At 40.8% G+C, this 22,421-nt stretch overlaps 4 protein-coding genes across 10 annotated transcripts; 2 read left to right on the forward strand and 2 right to left on the reverse strand.

The window, feature by feature from the left end:
• Window positions 1–524: 524 nt before the first annotated feature.
• LOC131102317 (myelin basic protein-like) lies at window positions 525–6,921 on the forward strand. 3 transcript variants are annotated; one of them, XM_058047881.1, is made up of 6 exons: window positions 525–778; window positions 1,345–1,440; window positions 1,718–1,744; window positions 2,773–2,793; window positions 4,529–4,612; window positions 6,059–6,921. In XM_058047881.1, the coding sequence occupies exons 1-6, from the start codon at window positions 674–676 to the stop codon at window positions 6,107–6,109; spliced, it is 384 nt and encodes a 127-aa protein (XP_057903864.1). In that variant the 5' UTR covers window positions 525–673; the 3' UTR covers window positions 6,110–6,921. The 3 variants fall into 3 exon arrangements, with proteins under 3 accessions (XP_057903864.1, XP_057903865.1, XP_057903866.1); XM_058047882.1 differs by lacking the exon at window positions 2,773–2,793; XM_058047883.1 differs by lacking the exons at window positions 4,529–4,612; window positions 6,059–6,921 and adding an exon at window positions 3,594–4,522.
• Window positions 3,269–12,393, reverse strand: zbtb22a (zinc finger and BTB domain containing 22a). Of its 4 annotated transcripts, none has more exons than XM_058047873.1 (5): window positions 11,632–12,393; window positions 10,978–11,196; window positions 10,059–10,803; window positions 9,769–9,821; window positions 3,269–9,699 (listed from the first exon to the last, which is right to left on the reverse strand). In XM_058047873.1, exons 2-5 carry the CDS (start codon window positions 11,182–11,184, stop codon window positions 8,788–8,790), a joined length of 1,917 nt encoding a protein of 638 aa, XP_057903856.1. In that variant the 5' UTR covers window positions 11,185–11,196; window positions 11,632–12,393; the 3' UTR covers window positions 3,269–8,787. The 4 variants fall into 4 exon arrangements, with proteins under 4 accessions (XP_057903856.1, XP_057903855.1, XP_057903854.1 ...); XM_058047872.1 differs by having other exon boundaries at window positions 3,270–9,699; window positions 9,769–9,824; window positions 11,632–12,387; XM_058047871.1 differs by having other exon boundaries at window positions 3,271–9,821; window positions 11,632–12,386.
• Window positions 12,335–18,582, forward strand: scn1bb (sodium channel, voltage-gated, type I, beta b). Its single transcript, XM_058047880.1, has 6 exons — window positions 12,335–13,696; window positions 13,778–13,944; window positions 15,190–15,427; window positions 16,743–16,884; window positions 17,091–17,165; window positions 18,023–18,582. The coding sequence occupies exons 1-5, from the start codon at window positions 13,648–13,650 to the stop codon at window positions 17,158–17,160; spliced, it is 666 nt and encodes a 221-aa protein (XP_057903863.1). The 5' UTR covers window positions 12,335–13,647; the 3' UTR covers window positions 17,161–17,165; window positions 18,023–18,582.
• Window positions 17,813–22,349, reverse strand: naxe (NAD(P)HX epimerase). Of its 2 annotated transcripts, none has more exons than XM_058047879.1 (7): window positions 22,296–22,348; window positions 21,735–21,908; window positions 21,556–21,664; window positions 21,366–21,476; window positions 21,183–21,293; window positions 19,513–19,660; window positions 17,813–18,940 (listed from the first exon to the last, which is right to left on the reverse strand). In XM_058047879.1, exons 2-7 carry the CDS (start codon window positions 21,896–21,898, stop codon window positions 18,741–18,743), a joined length of 843 nt encoding a protein of 280 aa, XP_057903862.1. In that variant the 5' UTR covers window positions 21,899–21,908; window positions 22,296–22,348; the 3' UTR covers window positions 17,813–18,740. The 2 variants fall into 2 exon arrangements, with proteins under 2 accessions (XP_057903862.1, XP_057903861.1); XM_058047878.1 differs by having other exon boundaries at window positions 17,814–18,940; window positions 22,223–22,349.
• Window positions 22,350–22,421: the final 72 nt, after the last annotated feature.

Genomic DNA, 22,421 nt, shown 5'->3' on the forward strand with positions numbered 1-22,421 from the left:
TAAGAACGTGTAAGTTTAAAAACACCAACAGCGTGACATTCATACATGACTAATGCATAACTGCTATATTACAGTACATTAGAATCCTGATGTGTCCTTTGTTATTTACGTTTGATACTACAAATGTTGGTATCGATCGGAATATTGATATCTGAATCAATCCTCCGGGATAATCCGGGAAGTCCTACCAGAAAATGGAAGTCTTCTGGAGCATTGACTGATCTGATCTAAAGAGAATCAACTAAATATCAACAAGGGCCTTTCAGTCCTGCAAGTTGCTTTGCATCAGGCTGATCTTGGGCCTCATAGATGGGCCTTGTTGACCCCAAGGGCCGCCCTGAGGCAGATGGGAGAGGAACAATAGCCAGGCCCATACGGAGGACGGCAGCGACTGACACAGCCACTGTTGCTCCAAAGAATGCTTGGATCCGTGCCAGTCATGGACCTCACCACTGCTGCAACCCCACCCCACCTGTCCCTCCCTGTGTCCAATGTCCCATGGTCCAATGGGGCTCGTACGGCGACACCTTCAAAGAGCCTTCAGAAGAAGAGCAAACAAGCCAAACGGAGCGGCAGAGCGTGGTGGAGTTGTGTGCACTGAAGAGGCTCGTAGAGGACGACTTTGTAGAGGTTTGAAGAAGGAAGAACCCCACCCGGGCTCCGCACTACTTGCATGGCGACAGCGAGCACCTCAGGGCTTGGGAGGAAGAAGAAGAGCCCTGGTCTCATGGATTCTTTTAGCAAGATCTTTGGAGGGGACAAGAAGAAAAGGAGCAAGGTGAGCAGCAAATTGGACTTTTTCTCCAGACCATGTTGTTGAGCGGTTTAGTCAGAAATATTAGTGCCGACACATTTTTGTATCTTCAAATAAAGTTTTTTTTATTTAAAAAAATGTGTGCATTTTTTTAGAACAAGTCATTTATTTCCAAATTTTTAAATATTGTATTTATTTATTAAAAATATGTATAAATTCAGTATATATACAGCCCACCTAAATGAGCAGTGATACCAGTTTAATGCCTGTGCTGTGATTGGCTGGCCATCAGTCTAGGGTGTAGCCCACCTCCTTGTCAATCAAGCTGTGATGCTTCAGCTCACTGATGGATGGATGGACAGTTTAATGTTTCCATTGTCTAAATGTAAATACCTCAGATAAATGTTACAATAAATATTACTATATTTTTTATTGTTTATCCAGTCAAAAAAACAGTTTAGACTGCCCTTATTGACTTAGGTTGAATTAATATTAGGCAAATTGGATTCATAAGCCTGTATAATACACATATTATGATTTTCTTTACACATAACTGCTTTATTACTCATCATGTTGGTTGTCCGTCTTAGGGGTCATTCCGGGGTCACCTGGCCGCATCGCCCCAACAGTCCTCTGCCCGCCGTCGGACCAATGAAAATGCTGTGGTCCAGTTCTTCCGCAGCATTGTATGTTCTTGAGATGAAAGGGTGAAAATACAAATATATACAGTGTACAGGGCATCAATGTGGTTGTTATAAAATTATTCTGTGACGAAACGTCTGCTTCTAAAAGCCAGTCGAAGAATAATAATTGATACATTTTGGTGTGCGGGTTTGGAAGTGCTTCTGGAATGTAAGCTTAAGTGGGCTAACAAGGCTTCCCTGTGGAACACCGCATTTAATATCATGTTTTCATGCAAAATTATATCCCAATTATGACATATTTCTGCTTTTTGTTTCCCAGGTTTCCTCACCTCGCCCTAAATCAAAGGTACGTCAAATGTGTTTTTTGTCCAGTTTATGACAGCTTGCAGAGAGAATGTTGATGGCTTGGTTGGACACTTTAAACTGGCTGCATACTGTATAGCAAGGGTCTCAAACTCAATTTACCTGGGGGCCACTGGAGCTAGGGTCTGGGCGAGGCTGGGCCGCATCAGGTCCCCCCCCCCCAAAAAAACACATTTATTAAAATCAGAAAAATTTATAAAGTTTGCTTTGGTTCCGATTTTCTACAAGAAAAGCTCTGATAAAACATTCCACTGTTCTCAAATATATATATTTTTCTACACAAAATAAGAAATAAAATAAATAAACAAATCAAGAATAAAGAAAATAAATCAATCAGTAATAAATAAATATGATAATAATAATAATAAAACGGCAAATAATAAAAACTTAAGAAACCACATATAGTTAGTGGTTAGACAAATTATTTTTTTCAGATTAAAATGAACAAAGCATTATTAGAGCCCTGTAGACATGACAAAACACGACTATAGTCACATTTATACTCTTTTTTTATTTACAACATATTGCGCAACTGCAGGATCTTGAGACACATGCTAACTCGCAAACTAGAGAGCTAGCGACGGTAGCCTCCAAGTTATTTCCTTTAAACTTAAAAAAGCCAAAAACTTACCACTTCCACACGGATATGGAGGATAACTTAACAGTTATTTAACCTTTAACATGAACATTAATCAAATGTAATATTTTTTTTCTGGGTACATGATACCATACAGCATCCATATCAAACTTGCGAGGGCCGCACTAACATTAAACTTTCATATCAAGGTGGGGGCGTCAAAATAGTGTCCTGCGGGCCACATTTGGCCCGCGGGCCGCATGTTTGAGACCCCTGCTGTATAGTGTATTTAGTTTGACCTTTTCAGGGCACTAACGGGGCGGAAAGTCACAAATGAAAACATCCCAAGTCACATCAGTGGAGTGAAACACTTGGAAGTGGATGCAGGGGACTCATCTCATGATATCATATCACTGTTTCTTTTTCATGTGCAGTGGAGAGAGGTCTTTGGCTTGGTAGGTCAACACAATGTCGCCTTTTTGAGCTCAACAAAAGTCCATTTGTTATGTGTGTGTGTGTGTGTGTGTGTTTTTTTTATAATGCATGCTTTATCTGCACCACTATGCTAACCTATGTCCACTTCAATGGTTTCCTCTACCCTATTTTTAAAACTGTTTTATATTTTGTATAGTCCAAAAAAAAAAAGAGTTTCGCAATTTTAACTTAGCTTAAATGAGAATTGGGGAAAACAAACTTAATGTGGTATTTTAGACTTTTAATATAGATTTAAATTATGCGAATAAAGTTGTCATTTCTAGCTAGGAGACCAGGGTTCAATTCCACCCTCGGTGTGGAGTTTGCATGTTCTCCCCGTGCATGCGTGGGTTTTCTTCGGGTACTCCGGTTTCCTCCCACATTCCAAAAACATGCTAGGTTAATTGGCGACTCCAAATTGTCCATAGGTATGAATGTGAGTGTGAATGGTTGTTTGTCTATATGTGCCAGGGTGTACCCCGCCTCTTGCTCAAAGACAGCTGGGATAGGCTCCAGCACCACCCGCGACCCTTGTGATGAAAAAAAGCGGTAGAAAATGAATGAAGGAAGTTGTCATTTCTGGGCCATAATAAAAGAAAATAGCGGAAAAAATAATTCCCTTGTAGCTCACAATAAGGTGCTTTTGTGAGGACCTGCAGTAAACGCCTGCTGGACTTGTTTCATGTGGGATTACAAAGAATTATTTTCTTCTATTCACCAGCGAAATGAACTAAAAATACAGGCTTGACATCTCAATGTCCCCTTGTTTGCTTCAACCCAGAGCGACTCTCTGCTTCTGGATGACTTTGACACTGCTCAACTCTTTATGACGCACAACTGGTAATCTCCATTTTCTTGTAGGAGCTCTTGGCCTGCCTCAAGCTCCTTCCTCGCTTCTTTCCTTCCACAAATCTCTCTCTTTCTCTCTCTCTCTGCCTGAGAGGACTCATCCATCCATCTGTTTCCTCATGTGCCCATCACCTCAGATGTCCTCTTGTACTTGTGATGTGACACTGATTGACTCCCTTACTTTGTTTGTACAGTATCATGGATGTCAACATTCCCTTCAATCTCATGGTTCTACTGCCTCGCAGTGATTTGTCATTTTTCATATTGTGTTTTATTACAGTGTTGCTGATTAACTCGCGCATACACTTAAATGGCTCCTATGGTCATATAATCAATGATAATCAAGGGTGACGGTGATATTGTGTCGCTGGGCAGAGTTCGTAGTACTCAAACATAACCGTAACCCACAGTCAAGTCAAGTCTCAGGTTTTTGTTCTAATCTGATTGGACGTTAACATATACAATCAATGAGGCAGTGTATTGCCAGAAATGACAAAACTGTCACGCTACTGTCACTGTATACATTTTATTTTCAAGTCATCACACTAAAGTCTGAGTCAAGTCAGTTGCAAGTCTTTGATGGTATTGTCAAGTCAAGTCCAAAGTCATCTAAATTGTGACTCGAATCCAAGTCACGTGACTCCACACGTCATTGACTAACATTGCTGTGTTTATGTAAAAACATACATACACATAGCAATTTCATCTGCTCTGTATTAAATACAAAGTAGACAATACAACCTGCTAAATAATGCCTTGCATTAGCTTACAAATTAAACATTTAAGAGAAGCTCAAGCAAATTAGAAAAAAATTCTCCAAAGAAGCTATCAGGCGGCCACCTGAGCTCATGCAGCATCTTTTTCTAGGCTTCGTCACCGCGTGCAGAGAGCGCAAAGTCACCAGTCAGACGACGCAGGGAGCAAAGCACACTGTCCAGAATCTTCAACCTGGTGAGCTTCCAATCACGACTGATATTCAGTATTTTTGAAACCTGAGGAACCTGATTGAAAACTTTCCAATCTGTGTTTTGCACCAGTGATGTTCTCATCCAACAGCAGTGAGTAGCAGATACGTAATTAAATAAACAGTTTGTAGACTCATGTCATCCTAATAAACTAATAACATTGGGATACACGTACGTTTATCAACCTATTGTAAAATTCCATCTCCTGTATTTTCTGGACTTTGAGTTGCACTTATTTTCATAGAAGTCCCTTTATGTCAAACGTTAATTCATAGTCACCAAGGAGGGACATTACCATCGACAGCCACAGGAGGGTGCTCTAGGATAGCGACACAGAGGTTGGAGAATTCAATGAATTGTGTGATGTGGAATGAGATCGGAAGCTTGGTGAACTTGCTTACTGGTAACTTGCTAGTTGGACTCACTGGCTTGTTCATTCATTCATTTTCTACCGCTTATCCTCACAAGGGTCGCGGGGGTTGCGAGAGGCAGGGTACACCCTGGACTGGTCGCCAGCCAATCACAGTGCACATATAGACAAACAACCATTCACACTCACATAGCAGAATAACTCATTCATTCATTCATTTTCTACCGCTTTTTCCTCACGAGGGTCGCGAGGGGTGCTGGAGCCTATCCCAGCTGTATTCAGGCGAGAGGCGGGGTACACCCTGGACTGGTCGCCAGCCAATCACAGGACACATATAGACAAACAACCATTCACACTCACATAGCAGAATAACTGATTCATTCATTTATTTTCGACCGCTTTTTCCTCACGAGGGTCGCGGGGGGTGCAGGGCACATATAGACAAACAACCATTCACACTCACATTCATACCTATGGACAATTTGGAGTGGCCAATTAACCTAGCATGTTTTTGGAATGTGGGAGGAAACCGGAGTACCCGGAGAAAATCCACGCATGCACGGGGAGAACATGCAAACTCCACACAGAGATGGCCGTGGGTGGAATTGAACCCTGGTCTCCTAGCTGTCTGCGCGCTAACCACTCGACCGCCGTGCCACCCTAGCAGAATAACTGTGTTACGTTAATATATCAGACACCTCGGCAGCTTGCTATTGTGTAATGGTAACTCTAGGGGTGCTAGTTCATGTCTACAGGGCTCTAATAAAAGTATGAAATGTACTCAGAAGGTCATAAACAGGATTTGCTCTAATTTATTAATATCCTACTTGGAAATTAACTTATTACGGTTGAGTCTGCATTTGTTTTTTTTTTCTTCATGATGCATTTTTTGACTGATGCGACTTATAGTCCAGAAAATATGTTACTTATTTTGTTTCATCCCACTAAATGTGAACAATTATGACAATCACATCTACATTCCACAACTCAGGCTCAGTTTGACGGGAGTGGGGTTTTTGGCTGATATCTTTAGAAAATAAGTCACAACTTTCTCATCTGCAGGGAGAAACCAAGTCCCGTCCACCCCCCAAACGCTGGAGTACCATCTTCTGAGCTCTCCTCCTCTGAGATACAAAGTGCAGATTCAAAGCAGCCGGGCCAGCATCACGGGAGAACAACACATCCACACGATGCAGACTCACTACCAAGCAGCCATGGCATGTTAACACACTAACACAGGCTTTTTTTTAAATCCACCCTCCAGGGATGGAGGTGGGAACCATAATCTTGTCATGAGGATGTGCTTTGAGTAAATATCCCAATGTGAATATCACTGTTGATGGTGCTAATGTTTGCTTGTTTGTTTTTTTTGTACAAGTGACGCTTTGTGTTTCGATGAACGACTTGTCATTAAAACAACTTGAAATGTAGCGTGTTTACGTTTGCACTAGTTTGGAACTGTCAAGCCTCAGTTATTAAAAACATGTACAGTAGTATGTAGATGATTTAAATGGCAGGAAAAAATGCCCTTTGTAATTGCACTGTCGCAGACTAATCATGGCCCCCCCTGCAAAATGAATCGGTGGTTTGTCTTAACGTCGTGTGTGGTTTGTGAAGAAAAAGAACGTTCAAGTTAGTTTACATAATGGTCTGTTTGCAAGTGGTTCAAAGGTTGCAGGTGGAAGCAGCAACACGTTTAGGAGTTTAGTCATTAAAAATGATGCAGAATTGTGGATTTTGTTACCTGTTGTAAACAAAACGACATTGTCAGTGTAATTTCTCCATGTTCTATGTACTTATTTATCCGCAGAGAAGAGTGTGTAGTGCATTTTCCTATTAGATTTATGTTTGAATGTGTAGTCTAACTGGAAATAAACGTTTGTTGATATATATCGATTAATGAAATTATATTAAATGTGCCGAAATCTGACAATTGTCTTGTCTTTATTACATGAATGCATTGCTGCTTTACTGTATTAACTACAAACCAGGCCCAACCAAGAAGGACAGTTATTACCAATGACTACCACAAAGTACAAATCCATATGACTTTCTAAATATGGTTTTAACATTAGAGCCCTGTATACATAAAATAACACCCCTATGTGCAGGGACATTACAGAACTAAAGCTGGATTTCAGCTAGCCTCTCTAATTTACTTATTCTAAACTTAAAAACATGTCGGAGTATGCAAAAAGGACAAGGTAAGAACCAGAAACCCTGATAATATTTAATACCGATACCATATTTAATACCAAGTCTTTGCAGATAAGACACTGCTTTCATAATTGAAGTGTTTAGTTTATTCAATCACAATTTGCTTGTTGTGGTCAAAACATAATTAAACTTGGTGTCCAATCATGAAATAGAGAAAGTGCAAAAACTCAACCCACTTTCTTCAAGCATGGGTCCATTTAAATAACAACACACTACTCTGACAATTCCAATGCAAAGGCACAGTAAAAGATAACCATAGTAGAACAGTACTGTAAAGACCTTGGAAAGAACATCTAAAGACATTAGATACACCTGAACAATCCAATGAGAGTCAAATGTTGTTCCTAATATTCGGGTTAAAGGGGACCTATTATCTTCATTTCTTCTGTGTATTAAGTTGTGGACTCCTACAGAGCAGCTATATATACGATAACATGCACATAAAGCTTTCTAGAACTTCCAGATTCTGCACCTGTTTGTGCAGCGTTTCCATGAATTTCCTACTTCTGACCCAAACGGTCTATTTAATTTATTCCACCCAGGCACGCCCACTCCGCTGTGATTGGGCAGACTCCCAAGTGCTCCCGAGGACTTCCAGATACATAGGTCTGCGTCAGAAAAGTGGAAAAAGCACAGCAGGTCCCCTTTAAGAGAGATCAAAATCAATATATTCTACACCTCTTCAAACTATAATTATCTTTGTAGTATTTTTTATCTTGACAAAATGTGTTTTCATTAGACTGCACAGGTGTACCTAATAAAATGTCCAGTGAGTGTATGCTTTATTTCATGCCACTATTCCAAGGATGTTGTTGTTCCATAAACATTGTGACATTGCCTACAAATGTTGCAGGATGAAGTGTTGTGTATTTTGTTTGTTAACTTTATTGTCTTATTGTCTATAGTCAAGCAATTTGACTGGTGAGCCAAACTTCAAAAAAGCCACCAATTATCATTCAGTGTAAAACTGTATTCCGTTTTTTGTCGACAAACAATAATTCATGCGCAAAAGGAGTCTTTAAAAGAATGAATATTTACAATGAATGTGCAGCATGAGCTGCTACATTACACTGTGATGTGAAATCTGAAGTATTCCCCATCATAGATGAAACATAAAAATGCTTCTAAGAAGAATAAAGGAAGCACAGAGATAGGCACACAAAAACGTCTCTGTGTGTAAAAGTAGGGCTACGCCATACTGGAAAGAATTTGAATCTATTTTTTCCCCACATGTACGCCATGTTCAGGACCTTGTGCCCTTTCTATGGTCTTTCTGCTGTTTTTCATGGGAGGTCCCAGGTGGACACAAAGTGGGAGAAAGAAATGAATAAAAACACTGAATAACCCCCTAAACATGACTTCCGCTCTGACTTGACAGTACATGAATGCATGTACTAAAGACGTAAACAAAAAAGGTCAATAATTAGAGTCATGAGATCGCCCCTCCAGCATGCCGATCATTAAGACTCGCATCAAATGGCAGCATTTGTTAAGTAACCATTTTAAAAATCAGCATTTAGAAATAATTCACTGTTTTCTTGTTAGAGTGTAAAGAAGTCGTCACACTCGTGTAACTACTTTGTTTCACTAAAACTTTCACTCGCCTCCTCTTTGTAAACATGAGCACCGGTGTCCAAGTTCTGAGTTCTTAACTCATCCACAATCCCGGACACACTTCCCAACAACCCACTCATCCCGTCCATTTCCCTGTGGAAATCCACCTCCACTTTCACTTGCCCTCCCATAGTGAGAAAGGCGTCTCCGCCGTCGAGTGCGTAACCGCAGCTGTCGTCCACGTTGGCCTGAGCTGAGCTTGTGTTGCCGTTGGAGGACGCAACCCTCTCACATCTGGCCTGGTGCCTCAGGAAGCTGTCCCGCCAGACGACCTTCTTCCCACACACGCCGCACTCGTAGGGTCGTAACCCTCCGTGGGTCTTAAGGTGCTTGGTGAGATGATGCTTCATCTTAAATGACTTGGTGCAAACGGGGCAGCCGAAAGGTCGCAGGTTGAGGTGCTGCATTTTAACATGGCGGTCGCGCATGCTCTTCAGGGTGAAGGCTTTGCCGCAGTGACAGAAATGCACTTTGCCCGAGTACGGGGCGCTGGCCATTGTGACTGAGGACGACGACGATGGCGTTGGGGGTGAAGAAGGCGGCGGGAGCGTGGCGGAGGGAGGTGACAAATGGCGACTGGAGGCAGGGGTTAATGATGAACCGCTAGCTGCCATGAGCATGCCGGCGCTCGCCATGCTGAAATCAGGTGACGCAGGCAAGAGAGGCCTCTGGGAAACCTGGCCTGTCCCATCCTCAATCTCATCATAGGTGTCACGGTTGTAACTCCCTTCTGCGAGGCATTCAAAGTCTTCCTCAGATTTACTGCCCCCAGCCCCCTCGGGTGGTCTGGACTCTTGCTGAGACCAGGACCCAGCCTGCCACTGCACCCGGGCTGGAACCGTGCAGTTGGCAACCAAAGTGCTTTCCCCTTTCTGGCAAGCATGAACACTGTACAAGTCTGTGCCCCTCTGCGCTTTATCTCTTATGTCCTCCACACTCACCTTCACTGTGGCTCTTCTGGCGTCCTCATTCTCCATTAACATTGGCTGGAAGTCTTCTGGAGAAATGACAGACTAATATTAGAATTTCTATAAGAGGATAACATTATAGAAGTTTTAATTAATGCTTCAGTAGTAGCAAGTGCAAGATCTATTGGAGGGTTGATATCAATGAATGCCATGGGTGCTTGTGGTCAAATTATGATAAGTAAAATAATACTATTTAGGACAATTAAATAGACGTTATTAATTAAAATATACTGAACTTCTTCTGCTTGTATGTTTCATCTTACCGCAGTGACCCATTTGTGCAAAGTCTTCCTTTTTCTCCATCACCGCTTCTCCGACTCCCTCATCAGCCTCAATTGCACGTTTCTCATTCTTCTTCTTCTTCTCTGGTGTTTCATCACCCTCACCACCATCAATGTTCTTATCAAGCAGCCTGTCGGCGCTCTGCAAAGCTCCTCGAGGCTGACATCTGACTTTCTGCTTCAGTGCCTCAGCACCCGAGCTACTGTGGCCGAATTGTTCACTTTTAACATGGTTTAACGTCCATGTTTCTTCACAGCAGGTGTAATCGCTCTCCGCGAAGCTGGGGAGGGCATCGAGCTGGGAGTCGGCTATGTGCTGAGCCGACGATGACAGCCGTGAGACACCCCATCTTGAGAACTGCTGCGGACGCCGCCATGTAGCTAAAGGAGGCAAGGCGTCCGGTTTGGCCTCCTTCCTTCGTCCCTCTCGCTCTACATACAAACAGTCAGTGCTGCTGGGAGACTGCTGTCTGGGTGCGCTACCAGGATGAGTTACCGAGGCCTCTGGCTGGGTTACTTCTGCTGAGGGCCGCGGCCTCTTTAGGATCTCCGTGCATTTGTCCACAATGTGCCACATCTGGAGGAAACTGGCCACCGTGACATAGTTGACGATGTCATCATGGACAATGCTCAGCTGGCCGGTGTATGCTGAACTGAGCACGCTCTCAAAGGCCACTGGGTCCATGACTGACGGGAGAGAAACTGCTGTCACATTCTTGAGTAACACCTGTTGAAACAACAAAAAACATACATTCGGATAACAAAATGCAATACAATTTTCTCCAGTTTGCAGCATCATACCCATTATATACTTTAGATATGTTTTCATTTCATTATAAACAACAAGCTATCCAATCAAATTAGCATTTTCAGCTATTTGAGGAACAGTGGCCTGACTTACCTGGTCATGGAAGTACGGTGAGGATGCAGCGAGCACACAGCGGTGGGCCTTGTACACTTTCCCTTGAACATGGATGGAGAGGTCACAGAGCCTGCCTTCCTCTCGCTGGCGATTCAGGTTGTCCAAAACGGCAGCACGGGCAGCTGGGAAACACACTTGGGCGGTCAAAGCAGCTGGACCAGCAGAGGCACTGGAGCTCGGATCCATTGTTATAGAATACTACAGAGAAAGCAGTTAAATTAACTCAGTTAATAAAAGTTAACACATCTGTGATTCACACTCTGCATCTTAAGGTCAACACAATATAATTGAAATAGCAGTTTTTGTGAAGCAAAATAAAATAAATTGCACATTTGTTTCTTAGGAAAACTTAACTTAACATAACTTATTACAATGCAAAGTCAATGTAAACAGTTCAACTGCACAGCTACCCTCCATTAGCACGTTAGTTCACTAGCTTAGCTCAACGACAAACACTTCAACATTATGTTCAACATTTCCCGTCTAATGTTATTATTAAACACTTTTAATGCCGCCAAGTTAGGATATAGTCATATATATGTTGGTATGTTTATTCGAACTAAACCCGTGATTCTTGTCTTAGCATTAGTAGCTAACAAGTTGCTATGAAGCTAGTTAGCTAGCGTTAGTTACCTGTGGAGAATCTTTGCGTCGTGCTGTTTAATTTGAATACGTAGCGTCTTGTGGCATGTTCCAGATCGTTATTGTCGTCCCAGTGAATAACGTGTAAGTTTCATTTTTTTGTGGTAACACAAGAAAGTAGAACATCTGTGAAGGGTTAGCGTCCTGTTTTACGATGCTGTCGTACTAGCTAGTGCTAGCTTGCTGGCTCGAGAGCACCGCATTTTCCCCAAGTAAATGTCATTTGTTGGCCTAAATGAGCGAAAATCGGTGGCATTCGTTCACTTTTTCCACATAAAACAGGAACGGAATTATAAAACGGATAGTTCATCCCCATTCTTCAATTTATTTGGGTGGTAGCGGGGTCAGCGGATCGATCCAAACATGTATGGGTGTTAGCATTGTCGAATCGATACTGACGCGATGATATCGGTAGTACAGTTGTGTACTGGAGGCAAAAAGCTAAATGATATGAAAGAGAGACAATATTGTGTTGTGATAAAACTGTATGTAATATAATTATTTTGTTGATATTGTTACATTGTATTATATTGTGCGTATATTCATTTATAGTATATGTTGTTGACAAATGAGCTTATTTTTATTTCTATAAATCATTTTCTGGGGGGGTACCTGTGGTATAATCATAATCAACGAACGAAGTGCAAAATCAGCTAATGTTAAACATTTTCCGGTAAAGGCAACACTAGCCTTGCATTAACTTAGTACAGGATCGATGCAATAAATTGCTGTATCGCCCACTCCCTTTGCGCGGTAATAGAAAATATTACGCCACAACTCATCCTTGTTAGTGACAGGAGGTGGAGCCCCGCCCCCTTGGAGATCTCATAAAGGGACAGTACACCCCAATTTTTGCATATTCGGTAACTCGAACCCTCCTTGTTGAAATGCTGAATGGATTAAACGCAAAAATAAAAAAATATTAAGCGTTTTGAACAGAGATGGGTAAATAAGAAAAGGAAGTGGTGGCGTACAAGCGAAGGGAGTCAGTGACGAGGGCATCGAACGTTTTTACCGCAGTGCATCTGCAGGATCCTCTGAAGTGAGAGAGGTGCTGCTGTGGCGCAGCAACATCACTGGAAACCGAGCACGGAGGACGGATCTATTGTTTGTTTTTGGTTATTATTATTTGATTTTTTTTTGCTCAACGGATTTTATGGATTTGATCGCGCACCTGCAGTTTCATGTGCAATGCCAGCGCGAGAGAAGATTGTTTCCTACCAGCAAGAGGTCATGAGATAGCTGAAATCCAAGGTTTTTCCCAGAAGAGGACATCACATCACATCACCACCCCCCACCCCAACCCCCTCCTCGGAGAAGGCCTCTAAATTGAGAACAGTAGGCTCGGATTAAGTGATTAAATATCATATTTAGTTTTGGCGATCAAAACTAGTAGCAACGGAGGTAGCAAATTTGAATTTTAACTGAACACAATATGCACTTGCATGTTGCACGTATGAATACTATTGAAATCCCCATTGAGATTTAGACATAAGTGTGTGTGTTCCCAGGCAGGTTTAATTATATCTCTGTGTATCTCTTATTAAAAACGTCAGGTATAATCTAATCTCAGGGTGAATTTCCAGAGGGGAACACTGTGAGTCATTACTTCAACTGGAATGTTTGCATGACAAAAAAATCAAAAAAAAAAAAATTAAAAGCATAAATTCAGCACAGCTACAATATATTTGTCTCCAGCAATAATCCGTGGCAATAAATGCTATAACCATCACTAAACTGTTTGGTTTGAGCCAAAGAAGTATAAAGCAGCAACACTAAAGGAGGCCTGTACATTTTTTTTTTTTGCACATTACAATGCATGTGTAGCTGCCCGGTTGATTTATTCATGATCATAGTCTGCACTTTAGCGGACTTCGGCTTTTAAAAATTTGCAGTGTTCTTAAGATAAAAGCATCGTCAATATTAATCAATAACTATCATAAGTAGATTCGGCGTTTTAAAAGTACTTGTAGGTCCATCATCCGGTATATTGCTGCAACCATTGACATGACGGCAATACACATCCTACTCATTTTCCTCTCCTGCACATTGTTTGGTAAGTTTCTCTCAAATTTGTACATGGTTGCAAAGCTACAATATCAATTTAAACATGTGTGTGATTGTAATACGTCAACAGTGCATCAATGTCACGGGGCGTGCGCAGAGGTGGACTCGGACACGGAGGCGGTGGCGGGCAAAGGTTTCAAACTGGGCTGCATCTCCTGCAAAAGGAGGAGTGAAGTCAAAGCCACCGCCACCGTTGAATGGTACTTCCAGGCCGAAGGAGAGGTCGACTTTGTGCAGGTGAGTGAGCGGTCCTGCGGTTGTTGAGGTATATTTGTCTACGGAGGCGTATTTGTGTGCGATATGTGTATACAGTCGGAAATATGATAGTGTTCGATCAATATCTCTTGACACAAAGCTGTGTTGACCTTGTGTGTGCATGCTAGGAAAATATGCCCTCTCGGTATTAGGGGTGTAAGAAAATATCGTTTTGTCGATACACGATACTGTATCGATATTAAAAAGTATGATATCGATATTTTTAGGCATTTATCAGACTCTATATCAGGGGTCTCAAACTTGTGGCCCGCGGGCCAAATGCGGCCCGCGGGACGCAAGTTTGAGGCCCCCACCTTGATACCAAAGTTTAATGTTGAAATGCTGTGTGCACACCGGACACAATTAACATGATTTTGCCCCGCCCATACTGTTACCCTACCCTATTACCCCGCCCTGTTTTGCTTTGGATTAGCAATGAAGCTAAAGGCTTATGACGCTGCGTACAAATAAATGCAGGAAATGATTTGGAATAAAAGGGAAAATACACGTCAAGATAAAGCATCTCATCAAACATGTCGTTCAAGTTACGACGCTGCTCCCAGATGGAATTGAGTACGATGCTAACTTGCTAATTGGGTCAAATTATGTTTTTTAAAGTTTCATTAATGTTCATGTTAAAGGTTAAATAACTGTTAATACTGTACATTTGAATCTGAAAAAAATAATTTCTCTACCAACTGTATGTGGTTTCTTATGTTTTTCTTATTTGCTGTGTTATTATTATTTTACTTATTACTGATTTTTTGATTTATTGTCTTTATTCTTAATTTGTTTATTTATTTATTTTATGTTATTTTGTGTATAGAAAAATAAAAATTAAGATATTTGAGAACACTGGAATGTTTTATCAGATATTTTGGTGTGGTATTTGTGATTTTAGAAATAAGGAGTTAGTATGTTCTCTGTAGGCGGCATTATGAATTATCCTTACTGACCTTTTTTGCAGTACATTTAGCGAGTGAAGATTGCTTTTATAGTTATTAGCCCATATTTCCACACAATAAGTAAGATATGGTAGAACCATAGAGCAATAAAGAGTGTGGAGTGATTTCTGATTGAGAACAAATTTTGCTTGACTTGCTATTTAGCTTCCTGTGTAGTAGTAGTGAGAAATGGTGACTCCATGGGGTACTGTTCTTCAAAGAAAGACTCCTTAAATTGGTAGTTTTACTTCTAACCATGTGATATTTACCCCCGTGTCATCAGATCTATACCTACAACGAGGGCGGAGCCTCCATTGAAAATGAGCATTTTGTGGACCGACTGGATTGGAACGGGAGCAAGACGAGCAACGACATCCAAGACGCCTCCATATATCTTCTCAATGTCACCTTTAACGATTCTGGCACGTACCGCTGCTTCTTCAACCGCATCCTCAACTTTGATAACTACGAGTACACCACGGTCATCAGCAAAGTGGTCCGCCTCACTGTGGTGGCCAAAGGTATGACGCAAAACAGATGCATTCAAAACTTCTGCGCCGATATGTAGTATTCCACACTGGTCACTAGGTGTCACTAATGTTACTATAATATCCACTGAGATGCACAAGCACCAGACTTGATTGCTGGAACAACAGGCTTTTCATTCATTCATTTTGTACCGCTTTTCCTCACGAGGGTCGCGGGGGTGCTGGAGCCTATCCCAGCTGTCTTCGGGCGAGAGGCGGGGTACACCCTGGACTGGTCGCCAGCCAATCACAGGGCACATATAGACAAACAACAAGTCGCCAATTAACCTAGCATGTTTTTGGAATGTGGGAGGAAACCGGAGTACCCGGAGAAAACCCACGCATGCACGGGGAGAACATGCAAACTCCACACAGAGATGGCCGAGGGTGGAATTGAACCCTGGTCTCCTAGCTGTGAGGTCTGTGCGCTAACCACTTGACCACCGTGCCGCAACAGGCTTTTATTGCAATTTATTATATCCATAATAAGCCACATCAGCTATGCTAATTTCTGAACCCCGGACATCACTTCCTGTCTGCCCCCCCCACTCATCCCCACAAGACTATATTAGGTAATACAAGTATAAAGGTGATGATGGGGTGTTATTTCATGTCTAGAGGGCTCTAATTATGTTAAAAAATATATTTAGATAATAAAATTAATATTTAAAAACATTTATTTTTTTATGAGGAATCCTACTTTACGGAAATTTATCATAGTTTAGAACCAAATAAACACGAGGTATTACTCTCTTGTATATATATGTATCTGCTGTGTATGATTTTTGGTCCAGTTCTTCTATTGTAATTCGGGATGTTGGATAATTATCGTCCCGATATCAGCATAAAAATACGATATCAGTGTCTGATTTTTTTTCCTAATAATAAAAACTGCTGATACAACACATATGTGTTCCTTCCACCATAGGAGATATGTCATGTTACACATATCGGTATCGGAAATTGAGAGTTGAACAGTATCGCTTTTCGGCAAAAAAAAGCCAGTATCAGAATCCCTTGCAGTAATGGAGCTTTCCATATTTATTGGATGGAGTGTTGCATTACCAGAAAGGTATTAGAGAATGTAAAGTCAGCATCACGGCAGGATTGCTGACCGTGTCTTTCTGCTCTTTTGAAACCGCATCAATGTAAAGTTGTGGAAAGAATAGCTTACAGATGTAACTAATCATGCTGTAACTTAATGTTAATCGGTTTGGATTTACTATCAAATGTCAATGAATGAATGAAGTCATGGCCAAAAAAGCTACTTCCTGTGTCATCATCACCTTTTGTCTCTCCCTGTGCACAGCCACCAGAGGCACTGCTTCCATTGTGTCCGAAGTCATGATGTACGTGTCCATCATCGGCCTGCAGGTCTGGCTCCTCATAGAGATGATTTACTGCTACAGAAAAATAGCAGCAGCCGGTGAAGAAGCGTTAAGAGAAGCCGCGTACGTATATTGCATCACAGCTGGTTGATGGTTATGAAATCTATTATTGTGGGACATATCATTATATAAAGCAATCAAACCTTTATCCACATCTGGACAATATTGGTGCATTTTAGTTGATGTTTACATCCAAACATATGGTAGAGGTAACTATGCTGTCATAACGTGGTCTGTTTTATTATATTTTATTTTTTTTCTCCTTCCAGGAATGCGGAATATTTAGCGATTGCCTCGGAAAGTAAAGATAACTGTGCAGGGGTACAGGTTGGAGAATAGCAAAGGTAAGCATGTCACATGCATTCTGTGTCTTACAGGAGGTTGGATATGTACTTAATACTTCCAGAAAAATATTTATTTGAATTGCAAATTATATTATTAAAATTTTAAAAATTACACTTAAATAAATTTAGACAATTTAGTATATTTTTTTATTAATTATAATTAATGCATTCACATGCATTCTGTGACTTACAAGAGGTTGGATATGTACTTAATACTTCCAGAAAATATTGATTAGAAATGCAAATTATATTATTCAAATTTTAAAAATTACACCTAAATCAATTTAGTATTTTTTAAAATATATTTTATATATTTTTTCATAATTAATGCATTCACATGCACTGTGTGTTTTACAGGAGGTTGGATATGTACTTAATATTTCCAGAAAATATTGATTAGAAATGTAAATTATATCAATAAAATTTGTAAAAATTACACTTAAATCAATTTAGTATATTTTTTTATTAATTTTAATGAACGCATTCCCATGCATTCTGTGACTTACAGGAGGTTGGATATGTACTTAATACTTCCAGAAAATATTAATTAGAAATGTAAATTATATTAATAACATTTAAAAAATTACACTTAAATCAATTTAGACAATTTAGTATTTTTTTATTAATTATAATTAATAGTAATTATTATTGTACATCATTTTTGTATTGGTTTGTTGTATCTGAATTCATTTAATAGGTTTAATTTTAGAGTAATGACTACACAATTTTTTTTTCTTAAGAAATATTGTCATGAAATCTGGTAATTAGCGATGCCAGATATTCAGTATCAAAATGTGATATCGGTATCTGATCCTGATCGGCCATCCCTACTAGTAACATTATGCTTGTATCACCAGGCTTCCTTTCTTTATGGACTGAAAACATCCCTCCTACACATCCTGCTAACTGCATGAAAACAACCTGTCTGGTGGTGGTGTGGTAGTGTGGGGGGGGCAGACTCCATCTTCATCTCAAGTCTTCTGTTTTGTTTTAACTTCCCGTTTCCTCGACGAGGACCTCAAATGCATATGAAGCACAGAGAGAGACAGCATGGTACCAGCACTGTAAATAGTTTGCTACGCACAAAAAGCAAAGCATGTACTGCACTAGTGTAAAAAAAAAACAACCCATTATGCATTAATGAGCCACATTGTTAAAAAGCATCCAGTGTACTCACATCTGTACATTTATATTGGAATATACTGCGGGAGCCCGTGGCACTCTTGAGGTTGATTGTGAAAGAAAGCTTTTTACTAACTCACCACAACTTAAATGTATAATAAATGAAATACCCAATATGTATGTTATTTCTAAATAAAATAGAATGTGGTGAACTATGATAGACGGTCTTTACAATGGAATTGCTGGTACATTCAGTGAACTTTAAATGTACTAATAAAAAAAAGGATAAATCTCATGATTTTGTTGTTTTTCTGTGGATGGTAAATACAGTATAATTTTAAAGAAATTATACCAATTGCGACTACTTAAAAGTTTTATTTTCTTATTGCTGAAGCAACGCCTCCCCAGGAAAGAAATCCCCTCCCCAAGGTAACACAAACCTCTTAGCAAATCTTACAACTTTAACACACAATCCGTTCCAGGGTACTGGGGTAGGTTCAGTTGGTATTTCTTCTCCAGGCCGGGCGGAACAAAGCGTCCCCCCAGGAAGTGATGGCGTCCTTTGAACAAAGTGGCAGAGCTTTTGGGAGCGGTCAGCGAGATGAGTGTGTCAGGCTGGAGACCATCCACGCTCCCTTGCTCGACATCCCAACCTTGAAAGAAACATGATAGGGTAAACAGAGGTGTCCATATTTGTTCCATGAAGGGCTGCTTCCAAAATGCTAGGTTAATTAATTGGCGACTCCAAATTGTCCATAGGTATGAATGTGAGTGTGAATGGTTGTTTGTCTATATGTGCCCTGTGATTGGCTGGCGACCAGTCCAGGGTGTACTCCGCCTCTCGCCCGAAGACAGCTGGGATAGGCTCCAGCACCCCCCGCGACCCTCGTGAGGAAAAAGCGGTAGAAAATGAATGAATGAATGAATTCAAATCAACTTTATTTGTATAGCACTAAAAAGATAAAAACATAAGAAAAGTTTAAAAATATTAGTTAAAAGTTTATTAGTTTAATCTTTTTTTTAAAAATATCAACAGTCTCCGCAGTCCTGAGGCTCTCCGGCAGGCTGTTCCACAGGTGGGGGGGCCATAGTGGCTAAATGCTGCCTCACCGTGGGTTTTGGTATTGTTATACAATATACAATATTTTAACTCAAAAATGATCAGTGGGCTGGACCTATAGGACCTATCCTATATAGTGTATATTCTACAAGTGTGTGGTCCTACCAGAGGGGATGTCAATGCTGGCAATGGGGACGGTGGTCTTCTTCAGGGTATCTATGATGGAACCATAAGGTTCTCTTACAGCCCCCTTAAAGCTGAAGCCGAAGATGGCATCAATCACCAAGTTGAAGGCCTCATCAATCACTGGGGCCTGAAAGAAAAATAATTCAGCTTATGCTCACTGGGGTTTGCGGGGGAATGCTAGAGCCCATCCCAGCTGACTGGGGTAATAATAATAATACATTTTATTCGTATAGCGCTTTTCAAAATACTCAAAGACACTTTACAGAAAAATGGAGTTGAATAAAAACAAGTAAACAGAGTAAAAGATACGTTAAAATACAACATTCATTCATTTATACACAGTTAAAACATGAGTAAAAGCGTGGCGGGTCACAGCAGTCAAGTATAAAAAGTTAGACAATAAAAACAGATTTAAAGAGGTTGTTTTTTAGTTGTTTTTTGAAACTGGGAAGGTCAGGGTAAGCACAAAGCGAATGGGGCAAAGAGTTCCAGAAGGTGGGGGCAGCGATGGAGAAGGCTCTGTCACCCCAGGTTCGGAGCTTGGTCTTACAGGGGAGTGCCAGGAGGGTTGGAGTCTGAGGAGCGAAGGATTGTGTGGATGGGGGAGGTGGATGGTATGGTCACCAGCACCGACTGCTGCTCAGTGTGAATAGAAGCTGTAGATCAGGGGTCTCAAACACGCGGCCCGCGGGCCAAATGTGGCCCGCAGGACACTAGTTTGAGGCCCCCACCTTGATATGAAAGTTTAATGTTAGTGCGGCCCGCGCAAGTTTGATATGGATGCTGTATGGTATCATGTACCCAGAAAAAATTATTACGTTTGATTAATGTTCATGTTAAAGGTTAAATAACTGTTAATAGTTATCCTCCCTATCCGTGTGGAAGTGGTAAGTTTTTGGCTATTTAAGTTTAAAGGAAATAACTTGGAGGCTACCGTTTAGGTCGCTAGCTCTCTAGTTTGCGAGTTAGCATGTGTCTCAAGACCCTGCAGTTGCACAATATGTTGTAAATAAAAAGAGTATAAATGTGACTATAGTCGTGTTTTGTCATGTCTACAGGGCTCTAATAATGCTTTGTTCATTTTAATCTGAAAAAAAATAATTTGTCTAACCACCAACTATATGTGGTTTCTTAAGTTTTTATTATTTTCCGTTTTATTATTATTATTATATTTATTTATTTATTACTGATTGATTGATTTTCTTTATTCTTGATTTGTTTATTTATTTTTCATCTTATTTTGTGCCGAAAAATAAAAATTAAGATATTTGAGAACAGTGGATTGTTTTATCAGAGCTTTTATTGTAGAAAATCGGAACCAAAGCACTGAAACAGTTCGTATATTTTTCTGTTTTTAATAAATGCGTTTTTTTTTTTTTTTTTGGGAAAACCTGATGCGGCCCAGCCTTGCCCAGACCCTAGCTCCAGTGGCCCCCAGGTAAATTGAGTTTGAGACCCCTGCTGTATATCAATACATGCTTTCACTTTTAAGTCCCTAATTACCAGAAAACTCTTCAATAATGTCAGAAAAAGTCACCAGGTTGGCAACAATGGCCACACCACCTGCATTTCCTGCATCCGCAAGGCTTAGAAGTGAATCAAATCTGAAGTGACAGCAGGTAACGGTCCTCCATAAATCACACACCAACCTCAGGCATCTCAGTGAGAAAGGGGATCTCCATTTTCTGGCACTGAGTGGTCAGACCATGAAACAGTGGTTTGTTGGGCTGCTTTGGGTACAAGATGGAGGGCTCGTAACCCTGAGAGAAGATAGATAATTCATGAGGGAAACATCTACTTTGACTTAAAAAGATGACTCCCGCTATACTTACAAACAGTTTGAGATGTCTGGCACAGACCAAACCGTCGCCTCCGTTGTTACCTGGTCCACAAATCACCAGCACTGTTGGTTTGGGCTTCACCAAGGAACTCAAAGGATATGCCTTTAGGAAACCAGATACAAAAAACTCTTACATTCAGCATTTATCATTTTTAAAGCAGATATCCTGCTTGATAATTCACCCTTGTGATGGCTGTCGCACAGCTGAGGCCAGCAAGCTCCATCAGCTGGTCCACACTGAAGCCATATTCGCTGAAAAGCTCCTCATCAATGTGCTGGGCCTCCTCCTGCCTGCACAGCATCTACAAGTCATGCAACAAACTGGACATGTTTTGCTATGGAGGCTTATCGGGAAACATACCCAAGGTATTTGATGCTGTGGGCCATGGTGGACACTGGTCGGCTAGTGTAACAGTCTTTCTGGGGGTGGTTAGCGGATGGACATCTCCCGGTTTGTGCAAAGACTGCTGCGGCCCGGGAGGTCACAAGGAAGCCGATGCCGAACAGAGTCCTCACACTCAGCATTCAGATGGTCCTGGAACAGAACAAATGCACAACAATCCATCTGTCATAAAATATCACATCAGTCTTGCAAATGATTAAGTTACAGTATATACAGTGTATTTCAGTAAATTACATTTTAAATGTATTATTCAAGTGTATTTTTGTCACAAATGAACCTCCTAATAAGCGTGTCAATGCTTTATAGCTAATTATCACACAGAAAAACCTAAGTGACCAATTTATATAACCAGGTGAGTGTGTGTTGTCAGTAACTTGCTAACAGTCTTAGCTTAAATCAAACCTTCCGACGACCCCCGAAAATGAGTAAAGATGAGTAAAACTCACGTGAATAAGATTCTTCGTTTTGCATGCACGTTTAGCAGTAAATGGCTAAATGGCATGCAACAATACAACTTACAAAACAACAACACCCAGAAAAGCATTCAGGAAGCGCTTCAGTGTTCCACTTCCTGGTGGAAGTGAAAATGCGTCAGAGCTTTAATTTCAAAATAAAAGTAACATTGAAACGGTCTTCCGGAATAAA

The sequence above is a fragment of the Doryrhamphus excisus genome, chromosome 14 (genome assembly GCF_030265055.1).
Source record: "Doryrhamphus excisus isolate RoL2022-K1 chromosome 14, RoL_Dexc_1.0, whole genome shotgun sequence".
NCBI classification, from domain to species: domain Eukaryota; kingdom Metazoa; phylum Chordata; class Actinopteri; order Syngnathiformes; family Syngnathidae; genus Doryrhamphus; species Doryrhamphus excisus.

Excerpts from the sequence above, each read along its gene's own strand:
- scn1bb (XM_058047880.1), top strand. The coding sequence starts at position 13,648 with ATGACGGCAATACACATCCTACTCATTTTCCTCTCCTGCACATTGTTT. Across the intron at positions 13,697-13,777 it reads CCTCTCCTGCACATTGTTTG|TGCATCAATGTCACGGGGCG; the intron begins GTAAGTTTCTCT and ends ATACGTCAACAG. Across the intron at positions 15,428-16,742 it reads CCTCACTGTGGTGGCCAAAG|CCACCAGAGGCACTGCTTCC; the intron begins GTATGACGCAAA and ends CCCTGTGCACAG.
- naxe (XM_058047879.1), bottom strand. The coding sequence starts at position 21,898 with ATGCTGAGTGTGAGGACTCTGTTCGGCATCGGCTTCCTTGTGACCTCC. Across the intron at positions 21,477-21,555 it reads GTGCGACAGCCATCACAAGG|GCATATCCTTTGAGTTCCTT; the intron begins GTGAATTATCAA and ends GGTTTCCTAAAG. Across the intron at positions 19,661-21,182 it reads TTCTCACTGAGATGCCTGAG|GCCCCAGTGATTGATGAGGC; the intron begins GTTGGTGTGTGA and ends TTTTTCTTTCAG.
- LOC131102317 (XM_058047881.1), top strand. The coding sequence starts at position 674 with ATGGCGACAGCGAGCACCTCAGGGCTTGGGAGGAAGAAGAAGAGCCCT. Across the intron at positions 779-1,344 it reads ACAAGAAGAAAAGGAGCAAG|GGGTCATTCCGGGGTCACCT; the intron begins GTGAGCAGCAAA and ends TGTCCGTCTTAG. Across the intron at positions 1,745-2,772 it reads CACCTCGCCCTAAATCAAAG|TGGAGAGAGGTCTTTGGCTT; the intron begins GTACGTCAAATG and ends TTTCATGTGCAG.
- zbtb22a (XM_058047870.1), bottom strand. The coding sequence starts at position 11,184 with ATGGATCCGAGCTCCAGTGCCTCTGCTGGTCCAGCTGCTTTGACCGCC. Across the intron at positions 10,804-10,977 it reads CACCGTACTTCCATGACCAG|GTGTTACTCAAGAATGTGAC; the intron begins GTAAGTCAGGCC and ends TTGTTTCAACAG. Across the intron at positions 9,825-10,058 it reads TGCACAAATGGGTCACTGCG|AAGACTTCCAGCCAATGTTA; the intron begins GTAAGATGAAAC and ends TCATTTCTCCAG.